The sequence below is a fragment of the Ailuropoda melanoleuca genome, chromosome 4, assembly GCF_002007445.2.
Source record: "Ailuropoda melanoleuca isolate Jingjing chromosome 4, ASM200744v2, whole genome shotgun sequence".
NCBI lineage: Eukaryota > Metazoa > Chordata > Mammalia > Carnivora > Ursidae > Ailuropoda > Ailuropoda melanoleuca.
This window is the reverse complement of record NC_048221.1, coordinates 57,290,100-57,300,675: the sequence shown is the minus strand read 5'-3', so window position 1 is coordinate 57,300,675 and position 10,576 is coordinate 57,290,100. Positions and strand designations below refer to the sequence as shown.

The window sequence follows — 10,576 nt, the reverse complement described above, 5'->3', positions numbered from 1 at the left end:
GGCGCTACGACGTGGTCGGCAAGTTCGAGACGCTGGCGGAGGACGCGGCCTTTGTGCTGGGCCTGGTGGGCGCGCCGGGCCTGCGCTTCCCTGCGCCCCCGCCCCGGGCCAAGGCGGCCGCCGCCCGAGACCTGGCCGAGCGCCTCTTCCGGGACATCAGCCCCTTCTACCAGCGGCGCCTCTTCGACCTCTACAGGATGGACTTCTTGCTCTTCAACTACTCTGCCCCTTCCTACCTGCGGCTGCACTAGGCCGCGGAGCTTGCGCGGGGCCGTCACATCGCCGATGCCCAGAAGGCTCAGGTGGGGCCGGACAGTGTGCATTTCTGGTGGCTACCCCCCACTCCCCGCAGCCCGATGCTGATGCTGCCCGCCCGGGACTCTACCCTGAGCTCCACTGCCCCGTGCTTCCCTGCTTGGCCAGCCCGCCTGGGCCTCCATCCCACCGTGCCAGGTTTGCGAGCAGCCCACCTCAGGCGGCTGTACGCCGGTGTGCCTGCCTGTCACTTGATGCTTGCTTCCTCTGACTGCGCCAGCTGGCAGGCGCTTCTCCAGACCCTGGGTGGGGAAGCATTGAATTACTAGTATTTTTTAGTTTGCGAGAGGCCATTTGGGGGGGTTGTGTCAGCTTTGACCCCAAAACCGTTCGTGGTGTAACAGAGCAGATTGCTGGTTCGGTGCAATCTGCAGCCTCTCCTAGTGCCCTTTTCACCTCCCCTGCCCTGGCATTGACAGCCATGGCCCAGGAGGAAAGCCGTCTGTCACTGGCTCAGGCTAGGGCCATCCCTGTCAGTAGGCATGGCACTGGAGCCCACCCTGAGCTGCCTTCCTCTCTGCCTGTCACAGAGCGGTGCTGCCTCTCCCTGTCGCTAGCCCCACCTTTGATCTCAGTCTGGCCAGATCCTAAGTCTTCCGTGTGTGCCCACAGAGCCCAGAGTGCAATATGGTGGCAGGTTTTCCAGGGCCTTGTTGAGCTGGGGAGCTCATGTTTTTGAAATAAATGTTTTTTTACTTCTGACATATTGGAGTTTCTCCACTTCATTTTGCCATTTGCTCTGTCACATGGGGCTGCTGGATCTTGGGCATCTTAACAAACCTCTGAGCCTCAGTTTTCCTCTGCGAGCATGCCAGGTGATCATGAAGATCAGATGAGAGAGATGGAGAGCCCACAGGTGTGAAGGGCTATATGGGGAGTGGGGTAAGGCATGGCGCACCATGGCCACTGGTGCTAAATTCTGGCTGGAGGGACAACGGTGAAAACTTGGGGGGAAATCTGACCTTTCATTCTGCCTAGGCTAAAGATGAAAGCTGAAAACAGTTCAGTGAAACCTTGTGCCTTGGGCTGCCTCCCACCCTTGGTGTGTGAGCGTGTGGGTGTGACTTGGCAGTGTGTGTCAGGGCACTTGGCAATGAGAATCCACCCTTCTGGCTTGGGAAGACAGCCAGCCGTGGAAGTCCCTTAGGAAGGACTAAATGTCCCCTTAGTGACTGTTTGAATATATGGTGTCCTTTCTGAGTTTCCTTCGATGGTAAATTAAAATGCCCGAACTTTGGGAAGACCAGGGCAGGGTATGCTTGAGGATTTGAGAAACAGAAATCAGAGCACGGCCGAGGAGGGGCAGCTTGGCAGGGTGGAGGCCAAAGCTGTGTTGTGGTGCCCCCACAGCCTGTGGTGGGAGCCCGTGAGCCTGGTTACAGGGCCGTGCTGGCCTGTGGGGGCCAGGTTGGCCAGGGACTGGCAGCTCTGTCACAGTCATGCCTCGCCTTTGCTGATGTTTCCCCCCTGCCTACAGTGGATGCTTTCCCTTTCCAGGCTAGTCCTAGGGCTCCCCCTTCTCAGGAGCCTGCCGAGGCCTTCACGGACACTGTGTCCATGGGCCCTGCCAGCAGGGGTCAGTGACGGCCAACCCTTGTGGACCTGGGAAGGGGCTGCCGCGGGACTCCCTGTGAAGCCCCACCCCCCCGGAGAGCCGTGGATTACCAGGATGAGGGGGAGGGGCTGGGCTGTGACATGCCTGGAGGCTTGTTCCCAGCCCCTCTTGCCCACACGCACCCTCGTACGCCATACACACACTGTGTCACGTGCCACCTCATGGTCAGTTAGTCGTTCACATGCTTCGATGGCACACACCTTTGTTCGAAGCTCCCTCAGGGCCCACACAGCCTTTGATGTGACCTGTTTGCTGAAGTTATCACCCATTCAGATGCCCTCTGACCCCCCCCCCAGGTTGTCAGCATTAGAAGTCACCCTCCGGCTCTGCAGTCACAGCACCTGCTGTCATCTCCTTCAATGCCTCCGGCATCCTAAAGCTTGTCACATGCACGCATACTTCCTCGTGCGGGGCAGGCACTCCACTGCCCACCCCCCATTGTTGGCACTTGACGTCGCACCCTCTGTTGTGAGTACGAGGGCCATGCTCCAGGCTCGCGAGAGCTAGAGGCAGCCCCTGCGGAGTTCCTCCTGCTCTGGCCTCCTCTGACCTGCTTCCTCTCCGCCTGGCGCCAGAACGTGTCTGTCCTCACAGATCACAGGCCGACCCCGCAACAGCAAGGTCCCAGCTGGTCCCAGGTGGCCGAAGGAAGACAGGGTCCCACATGAACAGCTGGACAAGACAAGAGGGTGCCCGGGGGCTCAACCTGACACCCTTCAGTGATTTTTCTGTTAAAAGGCTACCCCAGGTCCTGAAGGAATCAAACGCACAAACTGGAGGTCACTTGGCATTTCGGCTTGCTGGCAACCGTCTTCCATTTCGTGGTTTTCCATCTCTCAGAGCTGAGTGGTGCTGGCCAGCAGCCGCCCCAGCAAGGAAGTGACACCGTGGATTGGGTTACAAAGGCTCGTGTCAAACGTTTCAGTGTTCTTCTGCTCTTTCTGGCTTCGTCAGGAAAACATTTCCCGGATTGTTGTAGTTATGGCATTGGTTTGTTTTTGTTTTGTTTTGTGTTGTTTTGCAGTTCTGTGTTGTGGCTTTGTCATCCAGGCAGCTTCCCGGGAGGCATATTTCTGTGAGTTAAGATTTCGCTAAAAGAACCCCCTGGTTCTTCGTCACAGCACTTCTTCATGCATGATTCAGTTTGGGGATCACAGCGGCTGCATCTGCCGGCCTTGGCTTCTGACTGCATGGCCTCGGGAGAGGGGGAGGCCCGGGGCTGCTCAGCTTGCTGGGCTGCTACATCACCCCACCGGGTCGGTGGGCCAGGGGACAGGGTGCCTCCCTTCCCCACCGGGCTGGAGCTCTCTTTCCGGGGTGAAGGCGCCGCTGTCTGTGGCAAAGGCTTAGCATCGAAGGTGACTTGCCTTCCGATCGGCTTCTCTCTTGGGCAGAAGGAAGTGGTCAGAACAGCTGCTCTGTGGAGCCACTGGGGGTACAGGCCCCTTCTCTCCTGCGGCTCCCCCATCCCTGGGCTTTATGCAGCCCTCCTCCACGTGCTCCATGAGAGCGAGCCATTCCCTTCCCAGGCAGCAGAATGTTGAAGACACAGACCGTGGACTGTGCAATCCAGAGCCAATCATACCTGCAATGCTCCCACCGCAAGGGAGGCTGGGCACAATACCCACCCCCCACCCACATCCCTGTGGCAGTAAGCTCTTCCCGGTAGCATTCCCGATGGCTCCCTGCTGCCCCAGCTGCAGCCCTCCTGTAGGTTCCCTCAGACCTGCTTGGCCTGAGCACAGGGATGTTGGGTGTGCAGGGGTTCAGTGTCCCCAAGCAGCCTTCAAGCTATGTCTGCTGGAAGCTGGGGGGTAAATACTGCAGCTTGTGCCCCTCAGGTGGGATAACACTGAGGCGTGACCTATAGAGGTCTCCCCTGGGATTCAGCCCCAGGTGCCCAAAGTGGCGGCCAGCTCAAGAGCACACCCTTTGCTTCCTTTCCCCTCCCCACATCTCTGGGGGGACTCCCCGGAATCTCCCTCCCATTGAAATTACTTGCATCCATATTTTTATCTCCAGGGGAACCCATGGTTCTATTGCAGATTTGCTGCTTTTCTTTCACTGGTCCCTAAATAATAGACAAGTAGATTCATTTGTGTCCTTTAGCGTTGCAGTGCTACAGTGACTATCCCCACGTACATCCTGTCCTGCGTGTGGGGCGTGATCGCAGGATACATCCCTAGAAGACAGAGCCACACCCTGACCACACCGTTCACCGTGCCTGGTTCTCAGGAGGCTGCAAGCACCTGCTGATGTAAGTTTTACTGTCGCTGTGCTCAGGGCACGGGGACAGTCGGGGATCAGGCTGGCCACACTTAAGTGCCGGCGGCATGCCCCAGGTCTGGGCCACCGTGATATGCTAATTCATCCCTCGGTTGTCAGACATTCCGGGGTTGCCCATTTCCCTGTGAGGGCTTTTGCGATGCATGCTTCCTGGAGAGTTGGTTTTCTTCTTTGAGGGCATCGTGTACAAACGCTGAGGACACAGCAGGACCAACAGTTAGCTATTCCCTAAACATTCTTCAGAATCACCTCACAGGGGAGAAACCACTGGAGACCATGCACATTTGAGGACTCACTCTGGCGGGGTGACTGATATGAGCTTTTTCTACCTACAGGACTGGTTCTGCCCTGCGTGCTGGAAGAGCCCTGCCTGCCCTCCCCGCCTACTTCCTAAACTCGGGGGCCACAGCGAGAGTAGCGCACGAGGGGAGCCAGGGGAGCTTCTTTCTGTAAGCTGCTCGGGAAAGACAGACTGGTGCTGGCTGGCATGCAGGGGCCTTCTGGCCAGTGACACCTCCCCGGGAAACAACGTGCGCCTGGAACAGGGCAGCAATGCTCAGAGCAGCCGCATCCACAACAGCAAAAACTGGAAAGCGAGTGTCTGTCGGAAAGAGGATGGACAAGGCATGCAGTATTATACGTGATAACTAAAAGATGAAATGAGCCGTGTGCACCATCACGTGACTCGTAGCAACTTGCTGCTGAGGCAAAAAAAGTTGCATGGAGCGTAATAACATCCGATATGGCTAATAAAAAAAAAGAGAGAGAAGCATGCAGTGTATTGTTTCTGAGGTACTAGTTTTAGGAGGAGAGGAGGGAGCTGTGGTTGAGGGGGGAGGTGGGCGCAGGGGGGGGCGGCTGGAAAAACGGCTCACAGCAGACGGACACATCGGTCACGTGTGTCACCGCACCACTATGCTGCAACACAGGCACACGGGGCAGTATTTTGCGTATGTCAAGTAGGACATAGCTGTGAACATTGCAGGAAAAGTTCTGAGACTTACACAGTCCAAATGGAGATCAGCCTGCCTCTGACCCCAATGGGAGGGGACCCTGGGGTCTCTGCTTCCTTCTACCACCAGGCCAGTGCTGCCCGGTGCACGGTACACCGGGCCTGCCTCTCACCTGGGCCTGGATGGATGGAGGCCCAGGATGTGCCCCATGGCAGTCCTCTACACCCTTCCCCCAGCCCCCAGACACCCCAGGAGCACACAGCAGGACTGACTTCTGCCTGCTACAGGCTGGGAACCACCATCCCATCCCTCCCCATGGCTTGGGGAGGGCCTCTTTTCAATTCTCACTCCATATGGGACTCATTCTACCTTCTTTCCAGAACAATAGGGCCACTTGCCCACCTTGCTCAGTGCAGCCACCTTAGTCATCCTCAGGGCCCCGCACCCTTCTGTCCTAGCGAGAGGGCTATAGTTAGTGTCCCTGCATTTATTTACCCTCCCAAGGACTCCAAGATGACCTTCTGTCCCTCTGTCTGTAGAAGAGAGTGGGGGAAACCCTTGTGTCTCCTGCAGGCACCCTCCTACAGGCTGCTGCTATTCCAAAGCAATTACACCAGTCTCCGATTTTATTCCATACCACTTCTCTTCGAAGAATTTGTAAAACACCAACAACGTGGTATTAGGTTCACGTATTAAAACTTCAGAAAATAGTAGGCCTGTCCCCAGGCCCCAGTTCTTCTACCCAGAAGTACTGGTTGTTACCTGGTACACACACACACACACGCACACACACACACTGTTTCCTAATGCACACAAGATGGGAGCATGACAACACACTTCTATTGTGCTTTAAAAAAGCAGAATATGCTTTGTAGATTGCTCCAGACCAGTGTATAAAGATCTGGCTGTTCATTTCAGTGGCTGCCTGGTAGTTCAGGGTACATCAGCGAGCAGCCCCCTGGTAGTGGGTACAGGTGGTCTCTGATCCTTTGCTGTGGCGGTCGTGAATACGGTTGTCCAGATATCTTTATTTACATGTGTGAGTGCATCCTTAGGATCAGTTCTGGGAAATGACATTCCTACTCTCTCTAAACCTCACACCAACCCCTCGAGATCAAACATTAATGGAGGAGAAAATGGACTCTGGGAACGCAAAATGCTCAGACCAAGCGGAAATAGGATTTGAACCTGCAAAGTTTATTCACGTGGCATGGGCTCTGAGGAGGTGGGGCAGCTCCCCTCCCTAGAGTTCACCTCTGTCCGGAAGGGAGTGCTCTGTGCCTGGAGCGCCAGGGATGGGTGGCCGAGAGGGAGGCCGCATGGAGCCCGGCTCTAGGAGAGGCCCCTGGAGGGGTGGGCAGTGGGGGCGCCTAGGCCGGGGAAGCGGCGACACAGTAGCTTGAATTCCCAAAGTTGGCTCAGTGGAGGCGGTGGTGGCGGAGGGCACAAGCAGGACGGTGATGTAAAATCTGGGGCCCCAAGCCTAGAAAAACCACACAGAAGCCCACGGGTCCGGAGACGTTGGCTGGGGCCACGACCAAGACTCTGCTCCCAGCCCAGACTTGCCCTGGGACCCCACTCCCCGATGTCCGCATCAGACCCCCAACAGGGTTCTGTGCCTCAGACACAGTCAGGACTTGGGGCACCAGGCCCATGCAGACAGTGAGTGAGGGCCATCCTCGTGCCTGCCAGTGGCTGGATGGCCACCAGCAGGCGAACCAGCATTGTATGACCACTCCCCCTGTGAGGGCATCGCTCTTCTCATAGTCGGTCTTTTCCAACAGCTACATCAGGTCTGGGCATGCCACTCTCCTACCCTCCAGACTTCAGTGTCTCCCCATTCCCCCTCAGACAAATGTGGGCATTTAGCATTCTCCCCAGCCTGTCTCCTAACCATTCTGAAAACCAGCACTTCAAATTCCATAAGTGAGACATTATTCTGTCCCACCCCAGGACATTGGCACTTGCCTCCCACTGTCTGGATTATGTCCTCCTACAGGGTTCCCTGCTTCTCACCTGGGCCCCCATGCTCTCTCCTATTCTCTCTCCCCATCCACTCTCCGCCCTACTCTGGCATCTGCTGACTGTGGCCCTCCAGTCCGACCCTCCCCTTCTGGTTGATTCCCTGACAGAGGGCTGGTGGGATTTCGGAGGCTGGACGATGAGGTGGGAGAGCTCCCCCATCTGCTCCCCACTAGTTCGACGCCTTTGGCAGAGGCCACACAGTCACAGCCCCCTCCCTGCCCCGGGGCTCTCGGCCCCTGCCCACCTCCCCCAGGAAGGGGAGGGGTCAGCTCCCCACTGGTGCTGGGCCCTGGTGGACTGAGAAGCGCACTGCCCTCTGAGCTCCCTGACACACCTGCTGACGGCTTCAGTCTGTCCTCCAGGTCTCTGCTCCCTGTCACCCTCCAGAAGAGCTCGTCCCATGCAGTCCCCCTGGGGCAGGCCCCAGCACCGAGAGTCAGCCCATGCGTGTGGTCTGACTGGTCCCCCACAGGACACCGGGCTTGAAGCTGATCCCATTCTGCAGAAGCCGAGACCCACAAACATCCGTGCTCTCAAACGCCAGCCTCTGCAGCTCAGCACCCCGTTCAGATATTTGGACCAAATCCACAGCCAAATGAGGGCGGGAACGTGAGACCCGCAACAAGTCAGGGCCAGTGTGGGCAGGGAGTAGGCTTGCAGCTGTGTTCGTGTGTGTGTGTGTGTGTGTGTGTGTGTGTGTGTGTGTGTGCCTGCGCGCACGCAAGTTTGAGTGTTTATGTTGCCTCTCTGCGTATCAGGTTGGGATTTTGTGGGCGTCTTCGTGGGCTGCCAGAGCTGATCCACAGAGCGGTGAGCCGTAGGCAGGGCCAGTTGGAAACACACCGGCCCTAGAGTTGGAGGGAGGGCTGAGGCAGACACAGTGGAGCTGGGGTCCTCGGGAGGTGGGGTGGGTGCCCCCTCACCAACTGGTCATGGAAGCCCTTCATTCTGTCACAGCTGGTGTGTGCCTGCCAGCCCAGGGACGGCCTGGATCTGAGTCCAGGTTTAGGGCGAGTATGTGAAATGTTCGTGTGTGTGGGTCTTCCCGAGGGTGTCTGGGTGTTTCAGTGTGTGTGTGCCCATGTTCGGGGGGTGCATTTGTGAGTACACGGTCAGTCTAGAAGCATCTGGTGCAAGGGTCCCCGTCAGTGCCTCCACCCTCACAGCAGGCTGCAAGGAGACCAGAAGCTTGCTGGCTCTTCTGTTTTGCCTCTGCCGTGTGGAAGGATAGCGGCTAAGCTGCCCCCTCAGGCCTGTTTCCCTGCGTGTGGACAGGGCCCTCTCCAGGTGAGGCTGGCGCTGCCCACAAAAGGGTCCTGTGCAGCCTCTCCCACAAACTGCCTTGCTGCGGGAGGGACCGCTGGACTTCAGTGTCTCCTTTCTGGGCCTCGGTTTCCTCAGCTTGGAAGTGGAGCCTGCTGGGAGAGTCACGTGAGTGTCTGTGGGCAGACCTGGGGTGGACGGCCAGCAGCTTGAGTGTGGTCGGTGGGCGGCAGCAGCTGTCAGCATCCTGGGCCTATGACTTACCCTCTGACTGGAATGGACCTAGTTGGTACCAATGTCTTCTGCAGCGGCAGCTGATCCCTTAGTGAGGTGGTCATCTTCGTAACCTCCCAGGGCTTCAGGAACTCTGCAGTGGGTTCCATCAGCCAAGAGAACCTGCAATGGACACTTGGTATCTTTAGGGAGCCTGCAGCCACCGGCTGTATGAGTAGCTCTCGCCCATCTGGAACTTTCTACTTGCCAGACATCATTCTAAGTGCTTTATCAACATTAACCTGTATGTCAACTCACAACCATTTATAGATGAGGAAATTAAGGCACAGAGAGGTCAATGACTTGCCCAAGGTCACACAGCTAGGAAGGCTTCCAAAGTTGCTACATTTTTTTTCAGGACCCATCAGTGCATTGATGGTGGGATCCAGGACACAGCCTGGGCACACAGAACATTTAGTAACTGCCACTGGCCGAGGCCCCAGATCTGCCCAGTCTGGGGGTCTCTACTGGTTCCCGAATACCTTGAGGCTTTACAAACTACGCTCCACCCCAGTCTGATCCCATCACATCTTTGGCAGGGGCAGGTGTTCAAGAATGTATTCCTCTTTTGGCAGGTGGTTCCCATGAGGCCAAGGGCTCAGAGGGAAACAGCTGGCTAAGGCTCTGGGATGGCCCCAGCAGTCCCGGGCACCTGTCTAGAGGTCCTCAGCTCAGACTGGGATTGAAGAAGATGAACCCCAGACTGTCACAGAGCTGCTCAGGGAACTCCCTGTGGATGAGAAACCTCATCCCAGGTCCACTCTATACACCGCTGGAATGCTCTTTGACATGGCCTGGGCGGAGGCAGGACTTGGCCGTAGGGGTCTCAGTGTCTAGTACCTGTACGGAAACTTCCTGGCAAATTTTTCCTGGGCCTTGTTTCTATTCTTCTTATACTGGGGGCCCTTCTTGTGGTCCTTCGAGTCCATCATGGAAGGAGGTTTAAGCTGTGGCACACTTTTCAGCCACGGCTGGAAAGCAAGAGGAGGCCCGTCAGAGGGGGGAAGGTCGTGGGAGGAGCCAGCTGGACCGGGACCAGGCACTCAGCTTCCCCTTGGGCCCTCGAAGGGGACAGATCACCTGCCGGCCTCCCAGGGCTGAGTGAAGGCTGGGTCATGCTGGCCCTTCACCCATGTCCAGCCTCACCACACTGCACCAGTTATGCACGTTCTCGTGTGTGAGTGTGTGTGTGTGCACAATTTTATGTGTACAGCTTTGTGTAACCACCACTTGGGATGCTTCTCAACTGAACAGCCCATCCCAAACTCTGGCAGCCACGAATCTGGGCTGTCTCTCTACTGATGTGATTTTGCAAGTGTTATAACGATGGAACCACCCAGAAGGTATCTTTTAGAACCTGGCTTCTTCCTCTCAGCATAATTCCCTCGGGAACCAGCCCAGTTGTGCATATCCACGGTGGTTCTTTTTCAGTGCTGAGGAGTATTCCGTGGGATGGCTGTGCCATGCTTTGTTCAATCCTCAACTGGTGAAGGACATCTGGGTAGTTCCTGGTGTGGGGCTATTACCAATAAAGCTGCTATGAAGTTCATGCAGGAAAAGAAGTCTTTGTTTCTCTGGAATATGGAAGGGTGCAATTGCTGTGGCTCATGGAAAGTCCATAAGCTTTAAAACGAGCCGCCAAACGACCTTCCAGAACGGCTGCGCCATTTTCCATGCCCACCAGCATAAACGAGTGACTGTCTTTCTAAAGCACCTGGTGCAGATGCAGGTAGGTGAGGGCGGAGAACAGCGGGGGTTAAGACCTCACTGCTGATGTTTCCCTTGCCATCAAATCGTGCAACCCTTGCCCACCAATGGCTGTCCTAATATATCTTCACCGTGGTCT

The 10,576-nt window shown here is 56.6% G+C and overlaps 1 protein-coding gene and 1 non-coding gene across 3 annotated transcripts; one reads left to right on the top strand and one right to left on the bottom strand.

The window, feature by feature from the left end:
- The first annotated feature begins 7 nt into the window (after nucleotides 1-7).
- On the top strand, nucleotides 8-4,981 carry LOC105239284. 2 transcript variants are annotated; one of them, XR_004624803.1, is made up of 3 exons: nucleotides 8-302; nucleotides 4,040-4,187; nucleotides 4,552-4,981. It is a non-coding gene; the product is annotated as an uncharacterized LOC105239284 (transcript). The 2 variants fall into 2 exon arrangements; XR_004624804.1 differs by having other exon boundaries at nucleotides 8-453.
- A 1,520-nt stretch (nucleotides 4,982-6,501) lies between these two features.
- C4H3orf22 (chromosome 4 C3orf22 homolog) lies at nucleotides 6,502-10,106 on the bottom strand. Its single transcript, XM_019803647.2, has 4 exons — nucleotides 10,088-10,106; nucleotides 9,571-9,701; nucleotides 8,722-8,853; nucleotides 6,502-6,652 (listed from the first exon to the last, which is right to left on the bottom strand). The coding sequence occupies exons 2-4, from the start codon at nucleotides 9,660-9,662 to the stop codon at nucleotides 6,502-6,504; spliced, it is 375 nt and encodes a 124-aa protein (XP_019659206.2). The 5' UTR covers nucleotides 9,663-9,701; nucleotides 10,088-10,106.
- Between the last annotated feature and the right edge of the window lie 470 nt (nucleotides 10,107-10,576).

Coding starts and splice junctions, on each gene's coding strand:
- C4H3orf22 (XM_019803647.2), bottom strand. CDS start 9,662: ATGATGGACTCGAAGGACCACAAGAAGGGCCCCCAGTATAAGAAGAAT. Junction 8,854..9,570: donor GCCAGGAAGTTTCCGTACAG/GTACTAGACACT, acceptor TGTCCATTGCAG/GTTCTCTTGGCTGATGGAAC. Junction 6,653..8,721: donor AGGTCCATTCCAGTCAGAGG/GTAAGTCATAGG, acceptor TGGTTTTTCTAG/GCTTGGGGCCCCAGATTTTA.